The sequence below is a fragment of the Asterias amurensis genome, chromosome 1 (assembly GCF_032118995.1).
Source record: "Asterias amurensis chromosome 1, ASM3211899v1".
Lineage (NCBI taxonomy): Eukaryota > Metazoa > Echinodermata > Asteroidea > Forcipulatida > Asteriidae > Asterias > Asterias amurensis.
The window spans coordinates 27,673,080-27,695,509 of NC_092648.1; the positions used below are offsets into that span (position 1 = coordinate 27,673,080).

Here is a 22,430-nt window from a genome sequence, read left to right on the forward strand (position 1 = left end):
GTGCCTGTCACAACAATACAAAACAAAACAGGATAACAGCGCTAAATAGACGAATGAATAAATACTTACTGTTACGGTAGATTACTATATGAAGGTTTAACCATGGTTTTGGCAAGGTATTTATAACGCTGGAGCAGAACATGTATGCGGGGCAAACAAAGGGACCCATAATTAAACAAACAATACGAATTAGAAAACATAGATGAATTAGTAAGTAAGTAACGGCTAAGCCAATGACATTTTTTATGTGAGAACATTATTCCCTAGTCTCAGATTTAGTGAAAACAACTGCCAGATTAAAAACAACTGTTCGCTATTAAGGTGGAATGTTCACAGTTTGATTTTTATGAAGTGGCACCGAAAACCCAAAGCAACGGTTTAAAAACATTTAAAGACTAAAATAAGGCCCAAAGGCTTTCAAGGTGGTTCATATTTTAGGTTCATCGATCCTTCTCCATGCCTTTCAACTCTGTGCACCATATTCCCGGACCAATGCCTTGCATGTGGATTGGTTTTATGTCCATACCTGACTACATGGGCTTTCCTTGGGTTTTCTCATCAACATCTAAAACTAAGAATTCTTCTTTTTCTTCTTAAAACAAAGGTTTGTGCGCGTGTTTAATAGGATGCTTAGCTGATCACGTAATTCGGCTTCAGATAATGGTGCTCTATTACTGTGTCGATAATAATCATAAAAGTTCACAGATTTACAAATAACTTACAGGGTTTACAGAAGGTAATGGTGAAAGACTTCTCTTGAAATATTATTCCATGAAATGCTTTACTTTTCGAGAAAACATTAAAACAATATTATCAATGTTGTCGAGAATTACGGATTTATTTTAAACGCATGTCATGACACGGCGAAACGCGCGGAAACAAGGGTGGGTTTTCCTCGGTATTTTCTCCCGACTCCGATGACCGATTGAGCCTAAATTTTCACAGGTTTGTTATTTTTTATATCAGTTGTGATACACGAAGTGTAGGCCTTTGGACAATACTGTTTACCGAAAGTGTCTAATGGCTTTAATAACTTTGATATAACAGTGGTTATTAAACTTGATCTTGATGTTTTATGCATTGTTTTAAACTGACCTTTTTTTTTAATTTTTATTTATTATTTTTTTTACACATAGGATTAGCTGTTGCGTGCAAACAGCCTATCTACCACCCAAAATACTATTCAAAGCCTGAACATTCTGTTGTTTACGCTTTGGTGAAGGAGCAATATGTCTGTAGGCTCTAATGAACAAGTCACGATTTACATTCATGCTCTCTTGCACAGTCTATAAACTAATGTTCGTGTTATTATCTTCCCCGTCCTTGTTCTTTTATAGCTGAGGGGATTGCCAGCATGATTTGTTGGGATTCCAATTGTTACGCCAGAATGACGTTACCAATGACAACGCAACGCTGGGGGAACAATAGGGACTTCACGCGCACACACGAGTCACTGCCCGGCTGTGTGATGTCGCCACCCCTGGTCGCCACGTTGTGTTGTTCTCTTTATTCTTCGAAAGTGAAACGCTTGACTTCACACGGTTTTGTGAAGTTTACTCAGCGGCTCATGTCCTTCAGGTAGTGGGCTATTCACCACCCGTAAAAACAAACAGGATCAAAAGGGGAAACATTCTTGAGCTCACTTTGGACGCCCATTCTTCAGTTGTATTGCTCTGTCTTCGTGTTTACTGCAGAGACCCCTTTTCCTACCGTTTTGTTGTTGTTAACCAATTTACGAATACCGAGTTCTGTTGGAGTTTAGTGAAGCATGGCAGACACTGCTGAAACCGGCAATGGTGCTAGTACTGAAGAGGTAAGCATGGTAAGTTGATCATTATGTTTATACATAAATCGTATTGTATATTGTTGCCTGTAGCCTATGTTTACGGAAGGACCCATGGCGACGAGCAGTTAAAAATGAAAAAGTAATTGCTACGTTTTTTTTATAGGTAAATACTAAGTATTTCCCCTCCATAATGTTATTTGCTTTCTTTTGGTTGTGATAAGAAAAGGTATTCAACACTGTGTTTATCACCAGGCATTATAACATAACTCAAATGTGGCAGAAAATGTATATGCCTTTGACGAACCAGTTGCTGATCACAACTAACTGACTGGACGTAGGACCATGGATTACCACTAAAATTCAATTGTCAAATTCCGGCAAACAAGGAAAACAACAACGACACCAGGAATGACGATGTTTTGGCAAATATTACCACAAAGAACCGACAATATCTCATCCATATCCCAGCCAGGTATCATGAACCGAAACTTTTAAGGATATAGCCCATAAGTTCGCATCTGTCACATTTGCAGGGTTTCCAAATGTCCCGAATAGAAACAAAATAGCATATCGACCCTCGAATGTTTTTCATTTCTTACAAACAATTTACCCCCCAAAAAATCTTTCAAATGAATGTTATTACTACTTAAGCATTTGCCACCCTCCCCAAACCGAACTTGGAAGAGATATAATTTTACTTCAAAATTTCTTTTTTTTTTACATTTCACCCATCAGACGGGTTCGAAATTCCTGTTGCCGGTATATTGGTCAAAGTTGGGTTATTGTTTGCTTTAGGCCCTAGGTGACCCCATGTATGTTGCAGTCTTTGCTGGTTTTACTCGACTAGTGGTCAATCTTCGGAAAACTTAATTCGTTTCGATAATTTAGTTTCAATAAAAACATTTGAAACACATGCTGTAAACACTTTTATATCTGTTACCTTTTCACGGATTTTTAGCACTTTCATATTAAACATATTTTCATTATATCATGGATATTTAGGTGTTTTGATATTATAGCAAATCGGGAAACTGGGTGGGTTTTATTTCGGAGCAGTTTTTCATACTCTGTCTTCAACTCTGTATGACCAATACAACATTTTCGACTTGTAAACGTCTGATTTCAATTTTCCCGCCCGAAATTATTTTTATGCCACTTGTCCCTCAGTTTGTATTTTTCTTTTGTGTGAAGACAACCACCTGCACATTCAGTTGGCCGGAAACCCCAGGGATAACCAAGCCCTGTAATTTACAACACCTACATCGTCAATATCCACCCTCATATGGTGAGATGGAAATCATTTTTTAACACCAGTATCTTTTGGGACAGCTGTTTATGCCTTTTGCAGCAAAATGTTCTATGTTGAAGTTGACAGAGGATAGTTTTTTCTTCTTCTTTAACTTGTTAAAATATAGGCCTTACGATAATGATTTTGATATGTTTATGCGGTTAAATATTATTGACAAGTTTTAAATACCCAATGTAAGTTCGTCACATTAACAATGCTAACAACACTCTTGGTAAGAGATTTCATAAGAAGAACACATTCAAATGGGGAAAAAAAACATGAGGGGAACTAAAAGTACAAGTTCATATTCCTCTTAGAAGACGTTAGTAGCCTATGATTGTAGGATGGATTCAAACAATCACATGGACAAGGAATTCCAAATAGATGCAGATATTTCTATGTGGGATAAGTGGGTTAAATTACTGCTGCTGCGCCCAAGAACCGTTTCACACTTTTAAAAATTATTCTCAGTGTGTCCGATTTACATTTTACCTCATTCATTGGACTATATTACTCCTGTTCACATTTGAACTACTTTCAGCTGCACAAACTCACTGATCATAACAGAAAGTCATCCCGCCCGTCCCATTGGTAGATCCAAAACATTCACGATCCTTTTTGATTATACAAATTACATGGTGACCATGCATAAAGTGTAACTGAAGCCTTGTAATATATTATTAAAGGAACACGTTGCCTTGGATCGGTCGAGTTGGTCTTTGAAAAGCGTTTGTAACCGTTTGTTAAACAATTCATATCACTCGAAATTACGTGGTTTTCCTTTTACCTCGTAGACTAACACGGTCGGCCATTTATGGGAGTACATTTTTTGACCCATAAATGGCCAACCGTGTTAGTTCGCAAAGTAAAAGGAAAACCACGCAATTTCGAGGCATGTTTGGGGGGGGGGGATCATTGTATTCTACTTTTAAAATATCTTTCTAACCAATATGCATTCTATAACAAACGGTTTCATACGCCTTTCAAAGACAAACTCGACCGATCCAAGGCACCGTGTCCTGAGCTGGGTGATGATTGTGTGATCTGCTGTGTCATTTGATCGTGGCATCCCTTTATTATTTTTTTTCTCTATGGTAAACTGTTGCTCCTCGTGCTACCAGACAGTGTGCCCTTCATTTACAGTAAAAATGCCACCCATTTTCGAGACAAGGTCATTAATAGTTGTCACAGATGAGCTCAGAGAAGCAACACACTAGTTTCCAGCTATACTGCGTCAACATTTTAATCTCGTCAAAGTTTGCGTTATAGTCTTTATACACGTGTCTTTCTTATGTTTAGCCCATTGAGGAGATCTGCACTTAAGTCAATTTCATCGTCGCACCGTTTCACACTTCAATGATAATCGATATTAAAATCGATATCAGTTTGAAGACGACACTGATTACTTCTCAGATAAACTCTTCCTGATCAATATCGTTTCCAAGTCATTGCTTCTTAGTTGTTGCTGTTACGTTAAGGATCAATTTTTGCTCCGTGTGGCGGCCTTTGGAAACATTGACATCCCCAATGACACAATAAAACGTAACAATCGAAAGCTATATTCAGGGCATGTGAGGAAAGCGGCCCACCTCACTTAAAAATAAAGAAGTTTTGATAAATGTTTTGTTTTGTTATTCGTTTACTTATTTTAAACCCTTTTTGATGCGTTACTTCTGTGTAACAGATATTAAATTGGCATCCGGGATACATAATTTGTATTTTTGTTTACTCATCAATACACACCAATGTTAAGGTAGGCCTTCTGCACATGTCGTAATTGAACAGTACAGTCAATATGGGGGGGGGGGGGGTGATGACTTGATAATTTCCATCAATATTGTAACCCGAGGTAACGATTTGTCAAAAATAGGTAACCAGAAAAACGCGGCGAGGTAGCGATTTGTATCAGTAGCTGTGTCTTAGTTTAGAAATATTTGTACGGTTTAGTTGAGAAAGACATCAAAACGGTCACGTTTCCCGGTCTCAGAGTGACCAACGTTTGCACGCACAAAGTGTTCCGTTTTTATGACAACGCAAATGTTTTTTTTACTTTGAAAAGTTTTCATTCGCGCGTTTTATTTTGTTCCCAAGTCGTGAAAGACCGGAAGTGACGTTACGGCACATGTTGAGGAAAACATGACAACTTTGTTGTTATAGTGTACGACCATGGTACGACATTGGCCTACACGTCCACACACCCGATGTACAATAATGACGCACACGATAGTGAACCACTTGATGATATTATTTAGAACCTGTAAGCAATAAATTCCAAATTGAAGTTTGCAATTGCCTGTGTATTTTATAGGTCACAAAGTCCATCATTTTTATCACCTCTCTCCAAACACAGAACAGAGGAGCGGTGGTTACGACAGAGGAGTATATCACCACCGGTAACGGGACAATAACACCCGAGAATCTACCCACGAGTAATGGTGGTGGCTCGGCCAAAGGGAGGGGTAGATCGGCACTTGATTCGGCGGCTAACGGCGCTCTGTCGAGAGCCCACATGTCTTTGACGGAGATTGAGAATGGGGACCGAAGAACCCCCGTCTCTGGGGTTGATGGAGAGTCATCAAGACCGGGGTCCCAAGCCCTGTCTGAGGACGAGAGGTACGGTACACCGGTGATTAAAGTCCTCAAAGGAAATGAGGATGACGGCTCGGATAGTGGGTGGGACACTGATTTGGAAATAGAAGGTGGGTGCATTGTGATTCCTTTTCTAGACTTCACAATGGAATATATTCACTAAGTTTACTATAATGAACCTCTAGCCGGTAGCCAAACTACACTTGTGTCGCTAAAGTGTTACTCGCACGGGACCAATTTGAACCATGGAGACTGGCTACGAGTTGAAATGAACCCCCTATTGCACACTTGATTAGTTGTGAATACTTTACCCATTTGAGGTTTTGTAGTACTTTTTACCCAATTCGAAAAGCTATTTAAGAAGTCAACTTATGACAAACGTATTTAGCCAAGATGTTGTTGTCCTATCAAGTAAAAAGAACAATTCACTCCCAAATTTAACTGATCTTTACAAGACCATTTATATTTACCATTAATACAACTTTACACTGATATACCTCTGGTATCTCACAGAAAAGTAGAAGTTAAAAGTATAAATTTGTTTAGTCCATTATTTTGCTTAATACATCTACCTTGATCTGAAGAAGTTAACTTTTAATCACACAATTTATTTTCAAAGATGACTTTGTACTTGCTAATCATTTTATGCTGTCTTGTTTGGACACAAAAATCATGTTGTATAAAATATCTCATTATCTCATTAGTAGATGTCTTCAGGTGGATCTAGGACCTTACTTTTTTAACACTATTTTATGTGATGAACCTTGATTCAAACCATGGAGATGTTCATACTGTACTGAACATCCAAGATCAAATTTATGCATTTCACATAGCCCTCAAAGAGTCAAAATTATATTTTACTACAAACATGACACACGAGCAGTCTATTCATCAGATGCATATTTGTAATGGCATAGCAAAAAGCCATAATAGTGTGTGTAAAATACTAGGTCAATTTATTATCAAGTTTATTTTAATTTCCTGTTGTCTCCACCATGTCTCCACCAAATGAGGTTTGTCATTCAATGCACCACCATACTCCTATCCATTTCTACCTCCATGTCCTATCCATTTCCCCCATTCAGTGCCTCACTAGACAAAAAGCTGTGATGAAATAGCTTGTATTGTTGTGTTGCATAGAGAGCAGCAATTGCATTCAACTCCTTCAATTCCTACAGGTGGATTGAGTTACAGGGAGGTTGGAAGGGTGGGCAGTGAATGGCCAGATTTAACCATCACACTGTGTTGTAACTACACATGAGTTCAACCATGGTTCAAATAGCCCCATGGTTCGACCAAACCCTTACATTATTTATCTCCATAATTTATACAAAATGTACATGTATTATGCAGTTTTAAAATGCCTCTACTTTCATGGTAAAATAAATTCTAGAAAAAAATGTTATAGATTTATGAAATTTGTTCTAATAATCAAGTAAATTTGCTAATTTATTAAGATTGGATTTGGACATGAATGACTAAAAGTATACTTTAACAATGTCTTCATCGTCTGACCTTGTTTTGTTGTGGGGTTACTGGCAAGTGCTTTTACTGGACTATGGTCAGAGATAGTGGTCTTTTGGGTGTTTTAAAGCATGCATGCATTTTAAGGACTGCTATCGTTCATTTTGCAGCTATGGATTTCCTGGGTCAACTGAGGAAGACCTTGTTCAATTCAGTGTGCTTCAGCCAAACATAACACAAGTTGGGCCCCACAGTTTTGCGAAAAACCTGGGGACAACCATGCAATTATTTAAGAAAGAAATCTCATTTTTGCATGTTTTTGTCATTTATGATCTTGACAAAAATGTCTTACGCATTTTTAGTACAATACATATATTCAGAATTTCGAAATGGGTAATTTTGGGGGGAAGAAAAAATAAGATGATGCTTCCCCAAGTTGGGTAAAATAAACCACAAATACTAAAACAAATTACTAGATTTTAAAAAGTGTGGAACTCCTGCAATAATATTTTTTGAATAATATTTATTCGGGCAATCACATATACAAGCACATGAACATACATTACAAATATTTAAGAAAACAAAGAAAAACAACAGTGGGGTGCCCAGGAGAGCATAAAAGTAAAAAAAAAAATAACTATCGCCAAAAGGCATATGTCTCCTAAATCCCTGCAAAATACATGAAGGCAAGAGAGGGCATATAAAAAAAACAGACGATAATAAAAATCACTGAACAACTATAAAAAGCAAACAAGCAGAGATATACACAAAAATACACCGTAAAGGAAGTTTGTTAAAAAGCAGGTCTATACATCAAATGGTTTTTGAGCAATGCAAAAAACATTTCACACAGCAACAGAAGACACATGTTTATGAGATAATCCTTTATAAAAAAAGTATGCACATCACAAGTTTTGTTCAGCTGTTATTTTACAATTTGTGGTGCATAACTTCAAGCTTCATTTGTACACAGCTCAATTGAACATAAATTATAAAATCATTGCCATATGGTGACAAACAATTGTTTCAGGCATATTATAACTTGGTGTTTTATTATATATTTTCTTTGGCTCTGATAGAAGATTCCAAGGAGACCTATGATGCTACAGGTAAACGAGCATACATCCAGGCCTGCAAGGAGATTGGGGTCGTTCCAGTGTCACACTTTCTACGTCACATCACCACCAACAGAATCGTTATGAAGCACCATGGGCTGGGCCCACAAGGGGCAAAGGCAATCGCTATACCATTAGTTGTAAGTATTTCGTTACCACAGAGATAGTTTCTCTTTTCTGTTTTATTTATTTAGCAATTACAAAATTAAGAGATTAACAAACAAAAGCAGTTCTTGAATCAAGCCTGAATTCTCACTGATTAAAAAAAAAGTGTCACCAGGTACCATTCGTGAGAATAAAAAAAACATTTGAAAACAAATCACTGTTTCTTATAACTTGAATCATTTATCAATCTTCTGACGTACAATCTATGTTGGATTTGTTGTGTTTCAAATAAGTAAAGTTTAGTGCAACACAAACAACATTTCTAATATATATTTGTCAATTATGACTGTCATGAATTAAATAATTGACATACACATTTTGTGTGTATGACTGGTTAAATATTACATTTTGAAAATTTTCTTTAGACAATTTTATGTTCCAAAGTTCTGATAACTTTTGTCATAAAGACAAAGTTAGACACAACTGGACATGTATTATTATACAATTAATAATCATTTGGTGTTGTTGAAACAAAATTTGCAATTCTTACAAATAGGTTTCCCAGAACTTATTTAACCATGGCTACTTCTGTGGTGTGTGTGTATTTTTTCTTCTTCTGTTTGTGCAAGGGAACCAAAACATTGTACTTTGTCAGGAGTAACATATTTACATTTCTTGTAATTCAGACAAATACAACTGTCCTGACGCTTGACTTAGAAGATAACTGGATTGAAGGAACAGGGGCGGCATACATAGCAGATATGCTGAAAGAAAACTGCTACATAAGTGAATTGGTAAGTGATTTTACCAAATACAAAAACTGCTTTTATGTTTTTTAATTAGTTAACTAAGTAGGATTTGAAACTTTGCATGGTGGAAATAAGATATAGAAGAGTTTGCGGTAACACCATGTAATAACAATCTCTAAATGAGTTGGGGTGGTTCTGAAAAGAACCGTTGGATTAACTACTTTAAAACTGTCTTTTAAATGAGGCATGGTCACAAACATTGAAAAAAAAAACTTCTATTATTTTGCTAAATCTGCTTCACTGTTGGATGAACTTTCAGACAGTTCAGATGTTCTCAGACAGTTTCGGTCTATCTTTAGTCTATTTGGTGTTAATGGTTGCAAAAAATGATTGCTCCAGTTTAACTTTGTTGGTTTGTTTTTATAATTGCTCCAGTTTAACTTTGTTGGGTTTTTTCTATTAAAAAGGTACAACTTGGAAATTGTATTTCTATTGACATTATCCTTTATAGTATGCAATTTAGAACAATTATTTTTTTATTGTTTTTTTTGTCTTAGAATTTGGCTGGCAACAAGATCCGATCTAAGGGAGCCATAGTTACAGGAGAAATGCTGTTTGATAACACAAGTATCAAAAAAATAAATGTTGCAGGTCAGTTTTCTTAAGTTGTGACACTCTCTTAAGATGAGGAAGGGTTGCTAGTCACTAGTCGGGCAAAAAGTGTCATTCAGAATAGTGTCATTCAGAATAGTCTATTTGTGACCCGCTACATGAAATTGAGTCAGATATTGACAATTTCAAGGATTGGGTTATATGCATGGCTGGAAAGTACACACCAACAGCAGTAATTTGGTAGTTGTCTTAGCTTTTGGGTGTATCGCGTTGCTGAGTTACTTCTGTTTGAAATAAGCCAATACATAATTTTTTTCTGAAAAACAAATTACAAGTAAATTGATGTTTTAAACTACCATTTCATGCAAAAGGATACAAATTAGAGATATGTATGATCACAAAATTGTTGTATTCATAGCTTTATTGCCTAAAAGTAAGTGTTCTAAAGGTTAACCTTGATGCAAATATAGATCTTTAAACTGTCCATTACTCAATAATGCATTGGGCAACATCTGACTCATTTTCACGTAGCGGGTCAAGTTTATATAATATGTTGTTTTATGTTGATTTCTATTCTTCTCAAAATTGTTGCTGGGTGGATTATAAGTAATAACTGAAAATCAAAATTCATTCTCACTAAAGAAGAAAAAAAACTGCATGCTGGTCACGATACATAGTCCAAATTAAGCTACAAGTTGTTTTGGAAAAGCCACTGAAAACTACTGATGTTAAAACATTGTATCTGAAATGTCTGCTTCTTTTGAGGCACTACTTTTTTCTTCAGTGAATATTATTGAAGCCACTCATGTTTAAAATATAAATTTCTGTTAGTTTTGTTGATCAAAACATCGTAATTGTTCTGAATGGTCCCTTAGTGTTGACTGAACTTTGATGACAGAAATGGTTTTTCTTTGAAGGTCTTTAGGGTAATTTCTTTTGGAAAGTTGGATGGCTATATTCACTGTGATACAGATGTAAATTAACATTTTTATTTCTTTGTAGGGAATGACTTCAAAGATAGAGATGCCCAACCCTTTGCAGATGCTATGAAGGTAAGCCAGTGAAGAATCTTGACTGAAATCATAATGGTCACGTGGTCAGACTGCAGGACTTGCAATCACAAAGTTGTGGGTTCAAATCCAGCCAAGCTAACTCCTGATCTCACAATGACACCAATGCTTGTATAAAGAGTTTGGCTATTGTCACCTTGATATTTATATCCCCTTGTGGGAGATTTGCCGAGTTCCCATTATTCGAAATAATCATGCAAACAAACAAACATCTCAAACTTTTCTTTAAGAGAACCATTATCCTAAAAACAAGGGCTTGCAATCAAGTTTGTTTATGGTTGTGGACAAAAATTATACATAATAATAATGGTTACACCACTGTTTTTATACAATGTCATGATTTGATTAATGTGTCAAGGTATGTTTTAAGTTTAATAATTTTTCTTTTGTCTTCCCAGAGCAACTACAGAATCAAAGAGTTGAATCTAAGTCATAATGAGTTTGCAGAAGCTGGTGGTGAAATCCTAGGGTTAGGAATCGGTAAGAGAGAAGAATTTCATGTTATATCTTTTAGAAATAACACAAGCGTACAATTACATGGCTCTGTTTACGATGGAATTCTGTGACTTTTTATAAAGTGCGCATGCACACAACAACAATGCTCCTTGCCATTCTGTGAAATATAATGTCAATGTTAAACAGTATTGTTATGCTGTTAATTTATTCACCAAGGGCTTTTTGAGATAGTTGGCACCCTGGCTTAGAATGTGTGTTTTTGGATCCCACAACAACAAAATTCACATTTAAAATAAAAATCTTTAGTAGATTAATTAATATACTAGTTTGATAAACGCACCAATAATTATAACAACAACCGAAAGGAATTCCGTCAGGTGCTATATTCATGCTCTGTTTGCTAAATTTTGAGAGATTTAAGATTGGATTTTTTCCATAGTGAAGGATTGATATTTACTTCTTGCATTGTGTGTTTCCTTCATCAATTGTGTATTTCAGATCAATGGAATACCCAACAAGCAAATGTACCCACGAAAACTATAAAAACGAACGGCACTGTTAGTGTGGTGGTCAAAAAAATATCCTATGCTATTATGCAACATGTGATGTGATTAATGATTAACTTGAGACTGCATTCACTATCATCTGCCCTCTGCACCTAGTGATGTTCATTTGATTGAGATTACAGGCATTAGATTGAATTGAGTAATCTCATTCAAGTGCCTATTGACATTAATATTGATATCGATATCAGACCTATATGCAGACTGTATTTTCGCTGTGATGAGTTACTTGTTATCAATTATCATGAAACACACCCTGGTCCTTGACAAAACTGACCCTACCATGACAACAATAGGAAGCTATGTGCAGGATCTTGAATAAACTTTGCTAAGCTTACAGCATGTATACAAAAACTGCTTAGCATATCAGTATCTTGCTTAAACATTTTATGACCTGTTTACTTAATTTGTTTTTGGAAGAATACATTTTTCTAAAAAGTTCTGTTTGTCAAACTTGAAGATTGTGTTTCACCATTGAGAATAAACAGTTTGAAAAAATACAGTTAATAGCTTTTGAACTTACTTTCTAGAACTTGTTAAAAATACAATTCTATTTTCTATTCTTTAGTACTAAAATCATAAAACATTCATTGTTTTATTTCAAAAAATTAATTTATTTGTTTGACTTGCCATCATCAGGCAGACTCTTGAGTCAACTGATTATCAAAATTAAACAGGTAGGTTTAAAGTGGGTTGTCCCTCTAAATCATTCTTTGTCCCATCTACCAGACTCTCTGCTTTGGTGATGATAAATCAATGAATCTATTTGATGTGATTATTATTAAATACAGCTGCAACAGAATCTATCAGTGATCTGGATCTCAGCTGGAATCATCTCAGGAGGAATGGTGCAATATCAGTGTGCAGAGGACTAGCAGTAAGTCTACTCACAATTCATTCACATCAATGTGGAATACAGACAAAATTTACACTTCTGGGCCGTAAACTGAGATGCATATATATGTGGGACCGAGATGCCTTATACATGTTTTTATATTCCTACAGGTCGGACAGATTTATCCGTCACAGTACATTTGCAACTCAAACAAATTGATTCAACCAAAACATTTTTAAAGATTTGAAACACATATGGCTGATGTTTTTTCCTTGCAAAGGTTTACTCTGTAGTTTTGAGGACTACTAAAAAAACTTGTTATGTATTGAAACTTTAAGTATTGTATGATTATTTTTCGTCCTCTGGTTTGAAACTGTCTTTTTAAAACATTGCTCTGTACTTTATTTTTTAGGAAAATATGTCGATTAAGAACTTGAACGTGTCGTGGAATGGTTTTGGGAACGAGGGCTCACTAGCCATGGCTGAAGCGCTGAAGTTCAACAGTACAGTACAATGGTTAGATATGAGCAATAACCGCATCATGGATGAGGGGGCGCTCTTGTTGTCTAAAGGTCTGGAAGTCAATGACTCGCTCAAAGTGCTCAAGGTGAGATGGTTGTCTGGTTGTAGGTGTAGTGGTAGGCATTTAAATTTTCAGGTTGTTGGAGAGGAATTGTGAAACTTTCTGTTTTGTTTTAACATGTGGTTCTGAAAGTACATCAACTTCTTTAATAAGGGGGAGTTGCAAGTCTTTTATTGTTAGTCAAATACTCACAAAGGCTTGTCTTCTGTTCATGTATGTTTCAACACTCCAGAGTCATATATGTATTGGATGAAGATAAACCTATATTGGTATTAACAAGACTATTAAAAACTAGTGTTGTATGAATTGGAATTTGTGGGTCCCCTCACAACTGAACTTGATATTTTGTCATATCGTCTCATCTCCAGGTTTCTTCAATCCTAAGCCTTATAAAATTCTCTTTACTTAAAATCTAAGTTTAAAATTGTGTCGATCTAGAAGCTCACTGATTTTTAAAAGTCATACCAGTTCCCAATATCCAGAAACACCTGATTCTGAATTCCTTTTACAAACCACTGTTGCTGATTTCTATATCTGCAATTGAAATAAGCATTTTTATAAACATGTTTGTGTTAAATATTACAATTTCATTAATTGACAAATCAATATTTGATTTTCCCCTGTAGCTTGGGCTGAATCCTATCACAGCAGCAGGAGCTATGGCTCTCTTACTAGCCATCAAGAACAACAACAACAGTGCATTGGAAGAGTTAGATCTTACTGTGAGTATCTCTGTATTATAATAACTCGAGGGTTCTCCCCAGGATTTACACAACTGTGGGGCACTGGTTGAGCTAAATAATGTGCAAAAATCAAACAAGGTCCTCAGAATGTTTTTACTTGGTATTTTTTTCAAGACCTTACTTTGCAGTGTAGGGCATTCTAAATGGTTGAATCTGTATGATTCTTGTGAATTTGATTCGAAGTAAAAACAAAAACAAAAAAAGTAAAAAAGGGTGTGTGTTTGTTTCCTGTGTATTACCCATAGCTTGTACTTGGGGTTCGAACCCTGAACTCAAATAACCCCACTTCTAACAGCTTAGTGAAAGGACCACATCAGAGGGTGGGTTTAGGTCTTTGACTTTTAAGATTCCTTTTAGTAACTACATTCTTTGGATGCACATTAAATGCCCAGTGCTTACCATAGACTACAAAAAGAGATGGATTGCTAAACTCTTTGTGACAATTCTGTCTTTTTCAAGACACTTAAAATAATCTGATCATCTTTGGGGACATAACGCTGTTGGTCTGGTATGTCTTGTAATTGTAATACATTGAAGAGGGGCTCACCTTGTTTGCCTCCCATTAACAGTTTTCACCTGTTCAGAGTGATGTCAGAGGCTAATATAATTATAGACAGGGTCATGAAAGTTGTCTGAAAATAATTCAAAGAATTTCTCAAAAAACAGTCACAAAATAGTAGGGCTTTATTATGGTTTTATGTTTTTTGTAACAAGACGCACTTGAACTCAAGTGCATACATTGCTGTAAATGAATGAAGGATCAAGGCCCATGGGTCATTGGTGTTGTGGAGCTGGACGTTGCACTGTCCACGCTGTAATTCTATCATGACATACTGAAGAAAAAACAACTCCCAGAATTCTACAATGTATCACATCAGTGCTGTCACTTAATTGCAAACTAATTGCACTATAAACAAACACTTAACCCATCCACTGGAACAACACTTAACCCAATTACAGTGAGTTATTATCTTTCAGGATAGCTAACTACACCTACTCAAATCACATTAATTGAGTTTGTCCTTACTAGACACTTTTGTTGATTTTGTGACCAATCAATTTGTCATTCAGTTAGACTGATTACATTTTAACCTTAGGCCTAATTACTATAGTGTCTGGGTTGGTACATCATTGCCCCCATCAGGTTACTTATATCAACAGGGTCAAACATAGGTTTTAAAGAATGGACATTTATTGGCAGTAATTAGTTGTCATAAATAGAAGTCAAGTTTCTTGTATTATACAGATTTGCTTTTGAATCACAGGTGTGTATAATTACATTTTGTCATACAGAAATAAATATTTCATCGAATCGAATATTCTAACCCGTCTTACAAATGAAAGTGTTTGAAAAAAAAGGCATTTCTTTGCAGGGAAGATATTGTCAAGTAGTGTAGGCCTATGGGAAGTTTTTGTTTGTATCATAGTTTTTAAAATAAGTTGTGTAGTCTAGAAAAATATCATCTGAACAGGTGTTGAGACGTTCACCCTTAATTCTTGATACCAAAAGCAATACAAATCAATTATTATATACAATCTCTTCTTAAAAACACCTGATTGTATGTTTTCTTTATTAGAACTGTCTCCTTACCCTTTGTGCCTGCCAGTATGTGATGTAATTTTCAACCCACTTTGTCAGAATTTTACATTGAATATCCATTCAGTTGTCAGTTGATGAAAGCTGTGCGAGGGGATTATTTTGACTTTCAAAATTTGTGCATCGAAAAATCTAAAAGTGTTTTTATTAGTGTCTACCAAAAAATATATACCTCAAGGGAAGCTGACTCATGGGTACATTTTAAATGATTTGGGTTTAAATAGACTAGAGTGGGATTTGAACCAACAACCTCGGAATTAAAGTCACCTGGAAGTGGTATTTTTTCAAAATAAAGCTTTTGTCACTAATATATGTGTTTTGATGAGTGGAATGTAAATAAACTGTTAACTAAGGTTTAAAAAAATCAGTTCTTATGTTATTTACAAATTTAAGAGTAGACCCCGACCTGAGAGGGCGCTGTTCGTGACGTCAATCGAGGCAGACTTTGCCTGTAATGCAGAGAGTAAACACAATTGCAAAGTACATGTACGGACCAAGTCGTTTGAAATGTACCAACTCAAGACTTGGACGTACATTTACTTTGCACGTGTGTTTACTATACGCATTGCAGGCAAAGTCTGCCTCGATTGACGTCACAAAAGGGGTAGGCGGAGTCAGCCCCCCAAACAACTTTATATATTTTTTAAACATGTAAATCGTGACAAACAATTACTAAAAAAAATGTTTTATTGTTCGCAAGCATATACTCTTATGTTTGAAAGAAAAAAAATTCTATTTCTAGGTGACTTTAATGTTATTACTATTCTAATGTTATCTTTTATTTTGTAGGACATTGTTGTTAATAAAGACTTTGTCGACCTCCTGGAAGACCTGAAAAGGGGTCGCACCAACTTCTTGGTCTTCTACAAGGGAGCCGTTGGACAGTTTGAGAAGCCAGCTGAGAAAGAAGCAGATCCTCTGAAGCTTCTTATTCAGTACATCGAGAAGAACAACCTGAGAATATGGGATCTGTTTAAAGCCTACGATAAAGATAATAGTTTGACAGTCACGAGGGAGGAATTTAAAAACGGCATCATGGTAGGTCGTGTAGGGATAGTATTTAATATATATTTATTTCATTTCTCGATCAGATAACAAGTTAACAAAGAACAAAAATAAATTGAAAAGAAAGATTATCAATAAATATCAGTATATAAAAAAAATTAATAAATGGAAATAAAATTTGCCAGTGGTGTAAAATTGCTGCCATCTTATTCTTCACAAATCTGATATACCAGTGAAAACAAAGCTATGAATCATTATGACTTACTGGTCATCAGTGTGTCAGACCTATGACAAAATTGTTCAAACCCTTGATGTAGCTCACTCAAGTATTTTTTTAGGGAGGATGCTCAAGTATGTCTAGTGAAAAATGTTTCAGAATGAAAATTAACTCAGAACAAATATGTATAGAAATTGTGTTGATAATAATTATTCTGACTTTTCAGGGATCCAACATACCCCTGACGCCTAGGCAGGTCGATAAGCTTGTTGCTACTCTAGATAGAGATGGTGATGGGGAGATTGATTATAGGTAAGTTAAATCATTAATAGTGTGAAATATTTTATCTGTTTTATTTTAAACTTTAAAAACACAAAACCTGAATGAGGTACAGCAAAACTTTGCCACAAGATTGCAATCACAAAATGCCCCCTTATAAGGCAGTGGACACTATTGGTAATTACTCAAAATAATTGTTAGCATAAAAACTTAGTTGGTAACAAGCAATGGAGAGCTGTTGATAGTATACAAATATTGACTGCTTCGAGTGCTATGGTTAAAACTATGACTCCCGAGGTGATCCCCGGGAGCATTCTATTTTTCCGAGGCTTTGCCTCGGGAAAATAGAACGCTACGGGGATCACCTCGGGAGTCAGAGTTTTTAACCATATTGCACGAGTAAAAGCAGTCAGTATTTGTTTTATAACACCCCAAACATTTCTAAATACTGTACTATTATTATTAGGTTACAGACCTGAATGCTACAATCCACGGACAACGCGAATACAGATTGCAAACACTTTAACTGTGCCGCATGTAGTGTTGTGCAATCCGAAATGGTTACAGACTATTAATTTATCATCCTCGTACACACAACGGACGTCTGAGTACTGCACGCTGTGTGCTAGTCTTCAGACTAGCGCATGGCAAATCGACGCATTATCACACGGCCGTCGTCTAGCAAAACTAAGACATGTCATGTGACGCGCTCTAAACCAATGAGCAGGCAGAATACTTGCAAGAGGCGTTATAATATAAAACATTGTGAGAAATGCCTCCCTCTGAAGTAACGTAGTTTTCGAGAAAGACGCTATTTTCCACAAAATTTGATTTGAGACCTTAGAAATAGATTTTGAGGTCCCAAAATCAAGCATCTGAAAGCACACAACTTCGTGTGACTAGGGTGTTTTTTTTTCCATTATTATCTCGCAATTTCGATGACCACTTGAGTTCAAATTTTCACAGGTTTGTTACTTTGTGCATATATTGAGATAAACCAAGTAGTGAGAAGACTGGTCTTTGACAATTACCAAAGGTGTCCAGTGTCTTTAAAAAAAACAACCCAAAAAACAGCAACAATACAAAAACAAATAGAGTCAAAGATATATCAGTCTATGGAACACAAACCAAAAACACCGTCAAACTCGAACACAAAATTGCATTGTTTTGCTCATTATAACTCACTTTAAAAAAGTTAAAATTAGTGGCAAACCTGTTTATTGTTTATGTCAAGATAAGTCAATAAGTGTGGCATACAGGTTGAATCTTTCATTTTATACATCCTTTGCGGGGTAACATTTTTCAGCTGTTTTTCTAGGAAAAAAATTATTGAGGACTTTTCTTCTTTAGATTTCTTTGTATTTGTCCAATAATTGATAGACAATTTGTTTATAATGAGGCAACTGTAGGTGATGCTAATTTAAACTCTACTTGGACACTGTTTGCTTGTATATTACTCATTGATAGACGCATATCTGAAGTGACTGGCTTTGAACTGATGAGTGAGGCGTAACTCTGGGAATAGCTCTTTATCATGCATAAGCCATCTTTGTCTAGTTCCTGCAATACTTATAATTGCCACCCTGAATAGGACAGAGGGGCCAGACTACTTTTTCCTTCCAGCCTCAGTTTAGTTACATTGTTTTAAATGAAAGACAGAAATGAGATGGATGCTACATCTTGGTCGTGTGCAATAGCAATATAAATACCTCTTTTAAAAAAGGGTGTCAGACTTTTACCCTATCTGTCATGGTGTTGGTGAATTGATTGACTCAAATGGAAAACAACAAGATAGCTGTACCATGATAAAGACCTATGGCCCTTCGTCAGGCAGGATGGTCAGCTCCAGGCTGTGACATTGAGGGCGCTAGAAGTGGAGATATGGGACAAACCAAAATCGCTTGCTAAATAAAAATATTTTGCATCAAATTAGTTTAATCTTAAACTGTTGTATAAAAAAGCGTTGGCTTTTTTTGTAAAAAAAAAAAAAAAAATCATCTTTTTAATTTAATATTCTAAATAAAAGATAAAGATAAAAGCTTGCCTGCTGGTATTTTTGTATTCTCCAGCATTTAGTAACATTATTATTTTTTGAGGTTTTTCTATACCATTAAAAAAACGGATTTACCAGACTGTGTTCAAATCGCAGTTTTATGAATTTAACCTTACAAATTTAAAATATAAAAGCTTTCATAAATTACAGAATTTAAAGTGTGCATAATGGTAAAGTTTTCACCATCCATAAAAAAAAATGTATTTTTTGTCATTTTACTCAATTGTTTTTTATTGTTTATTTTCTCCCATGCTGCACTCATTTTCATTTTTCAAATAAACCATATCAACCTAACTTCATTAACCTCTTCCTTGCTTTTTGTTTGTTTCTGTCTGTCATTCAATTTTTCAATAACATGTAATCTTATCATTCCACTTGTTATCTGCCATGTTTTTCGATCCCTTGTCACTCACATCTTTTTTTTTCTCCAAAACTTCACCTCAATAAACAAAACTTTTGGAATGTTTGTATACACCCCCATCTGCCATTCCCCCTTCTCTTTTCCCCGCCCCTACATTCCCCTTCCCTTCCCTCAACACCATTAATGCACACACAAAACCAAACAGTGAGATCGTGTCAACTCATAAGGAACTCAAAGAGACCAATCGTGAAGAACGTCGCCAGCGTATGTCCAAAGTGCACGAGAAACGGCGCACAGCCATCTACGCTCCGGTCGCCGAGAAGTTTGGCACCCTGAAAGTGGAGGACATCGCCCAGACGATGACAGAAGAGCGTCAGCGGAAACTCAGCAGCAACATGAGGCCAGATATGAACCAGTGGAATGAGGAAGGGAGAAGGGAAGATGTGGTGACTGATGCCATTCGCTCCTTGGACTACACTGTGGATTTCCGCCCGGATGCTGCGAGATACACTGAGGAGGAGAAGTTTCTCATGAAGACTATGGATCCTGTGTCACGAGGAGGCAGTGCCAGGGGACGCAGTCCCATATCATCTTGAGAAAATATGCTTCATCTGAAGGAATATTCCATATCATTTAAGACGATGTACTATTTTATATTATCATTTCATTTAAAAGTGAATAATGTTTACATCAATTTATAGGAGTTGTTTTATATATCCCTAAGCCAGCTTACAAATTACACACTATTTATATGATTAATTTGTTTATGATGGATGGCCTTATCTTTCGATCAAAACTGGGCCTTCTTGAGATATATAACCTGTAGATTTCAGTGACCCACATGGGCTGGTCCCGTTCCTCCAACAATGATGTCAGTATCCTAGCATCTAATTGATTTAACGAATCACCAGAAACAAATATTGCAAACTTTTACCTAGGTCCATGACAAAAATACTTCCACAAATTTTGTATAAACAGAAAAGGTAGCTCAACAAGTTTGTTTGTATGCTTGTTTGTTTGTTTGTTTGCATTTCAATTCAGTTCCTATTGCAATAAAAGCACAACAAATTCGGCTTATTGAAGAGCAGGCTTATTGGACAAAAGTTGGCAACCGATAATCTTGTATTATGTGTTGTTGTGACGGTCCCCTTTTTTGTTTCATCTCAGCAAAGCTTTTTGCTAAGCAACAGTTTTTGCTGAAATCTCCTCCTGGTATTCTGTATAAAGTAAACCTAAGTTAATATGCAAAAGATAGCATCCACTCTGCAAGTATTTCAAACAGATTATCATACACTTTGAAAAGTTTCAACTTTTGTAGTTTCAAGTATTTTACGTTTACCTCTTGAGTATATTTATTGAGTGTATAGTAGATTTACTTTATGAATAATGGAAATATTTGTTAAGGGCAACATCTTTCTCAGGATTTACTCACTGAGGCTGAAGAGTAATATTTGATGGTCTGTCAGTATTTTGTTCGTTTTATTAGGGGAGGCAATTTATAAGTGAATGTTCTTTTCTATTTTCAACTCGCCATCCAACCAACCTATGCAAAAATTAATCTCACAATGGAAATAGGTTTCATGTTTTGTGGGGGATGTAAGGATGATTTTATTTGTTTGTAGCAATCGATCAGAATGAGCAATGTGATTTTTCATGGTCATAACCCCTATGCCCTTTTCTCATAGTCAACAGAATTTCAGACAGAGTTGTTGTGGTAAACTGTATAATAATTGCAAGATTTTAACAGCTAATCCACATTTTGAACATTCTTTTGATTTATTTTAATTATGACCACCTTGAAAGGCATTTAGAGCATCTTTAGCAACAATTTCTACGCTGTTCACTGCAACCCTGACAAATTAATTTGGGTGTCAGTCGTTAGCATAGTTATATCACCCAGGTTGGGTGGGGTTTACTGCCCTCCCAAGTTCTGGCAGTGGGGAAATCAGGCACAGCAAGAAGGGGGAAAAAATGGACAGAGAAAGCAAAAAGTTTTTTTTCCCCAGTATGGGAAGTTGTTTTGTTGGTGTTTAGTTGTCCCCTTGCCCCCCCCCCCCCAACAAAAAGTTCCAATTTATCAATGGTCACAACATTTGGGGTTTGTGGTAGTAATATCTTTGTTTAATGTAGGATGCAGGCACAATTAGGTTTTCTTTATTTTTCTTTTAAATTAACTCAAGACTGTTTTAAAGAAAATGCAACTCCTTATTGTTATACTCGAGTATTGGATGGTGCATGTGTTTGTTCATCAAAGTTAGACTTTATTGGTCATGTTAAAACACGTTCACTATAATGACACAAACTGAACTCCATATTATGATTACAAAAAATGGTGTTAATATAATTTTCTTATAACCCGAGCAAGACTGTAAATAATTATTAGTTACAAATATATTTTTAGAAACTTTGACTGTCTTTTATAACTCTGATTTTGTGGATAATGGAGAATAAGTCTTTGATTCTTAAACTTTGTATTTATTTTTGTACATCAAGCAATAAAAATTACAATTTCACAGTAATTTTAGTACCTCATCTGGATCACTTCGCAGTTTTATTCGATTCATGTATTCATGTGGGGGAAAAACTTGAAAAAAAGTGAGGCAAATAAACTGCTCACAACAAGTTAGGAAACATTTTTTTATCAAGTATATCTTTATTATTCATTAATCTCTTTGTACATCATTATTATCAATGCAAAGCTGAAGTGTTCCTCTTTAAAATGGTCACATTTGCAATGATTACATAATTATTGCTGAATTTGGCTACATGAACAACAATGGCAAAGTCACAAATCAAATGTGCCAAAATTACCTTTATCTGTGCTAAACAGTCAAAAGTAGGCAATTAAACCGGTCAAGCTCCAGAACCATGAATGGTTTGCACAAAGATTTGCACCAGTGAGCATAACACCCACAAAAATAGCCCTCATTTCTTGAAAAACACGTGTTTGGTGTTAGATA

General features: G+C 35.8%; 1 protein-coding gene across 3 annotated transcripts; it reads left to right on the forward strand.

The window, feature by feature from the left end:
- The first annotated feature begins 1,449 nt into the window (after window positions 1-1,449).
- Window positions 1,450-22,101, forward strand: LOC139935315 (uncharacterized). 3 transcript variants are annotated; one of them, XM_071929843.1, is made up of 13 exons: window positions 1,450-1,822; window positions 5,425-5,773; window positions 8,207-8,382; window positions 9,034-9,141; window positions 9,654-9,747; window positions 10,711-10,760; window positions 11,177-11,258; window positions 12,589-12,674; window positions 13,045-13,239; window positions 13,842-13,937; window positions 16,345-16,593; window positions 17,004-17,089; window positions 19,676-22,101. In XM_071929843.1, exons 1-13 carry the CDS (start codon window positions 1,769-1,771, stop codon window positions 20,064-20,066), a joined length of 2,016 nt encoding a protein of 671 aa, XP_071785944.1. In that variant the 5' UTR covers window positions 1,450-1,768; the 3' UTR covers window positions 20,067-22,101. The 3 variants fall into 3 exon arrangements, with proteins under 3 accessions (XP_071785944.1, XP_071785954.1, XP_071785960.1); XM_071929853.1 differs by having other exon boundaries at window positions 1,450-1,813; XM_071929859.1 differs by lacking the exon at window positions 19,676-22,101 and adding an exon at window positions 18,524-19,030 and having other exon boundaries at window positions 1,452-1,822.
- The last annotated feature ends 329 nt before the right edge of the window (window positions 22,102-22,430 follow it).

What these genes read in the sequence shown, in the direction of transcription:
- LOC139935315 (XM_071929843.1), top strand. Translation starts at nt 1,769, where the DNA reads ATGGCAGACACTGCTGAAACCGGCAATGGTGCTAGTACTGAAGAGGTA. An exon ending in CAAAAAAATAAATGTTGCAG is followed by an intron (nt 9,748 to 10,710) that starts GTCAGTTTTCTT and finishes ATTTCTTTGTAG; the next exon opens with GGAATGACTTCAAAGATAGA. An exon ending in GATGGGGAGATTGATTATAG is followed by an intron (nt 17,090 to 19,675) that starts GTAAGTTAAATC and finishes AAAACCAAACAG; the next exon opens with TGAGATCGTGTCAACTCATA.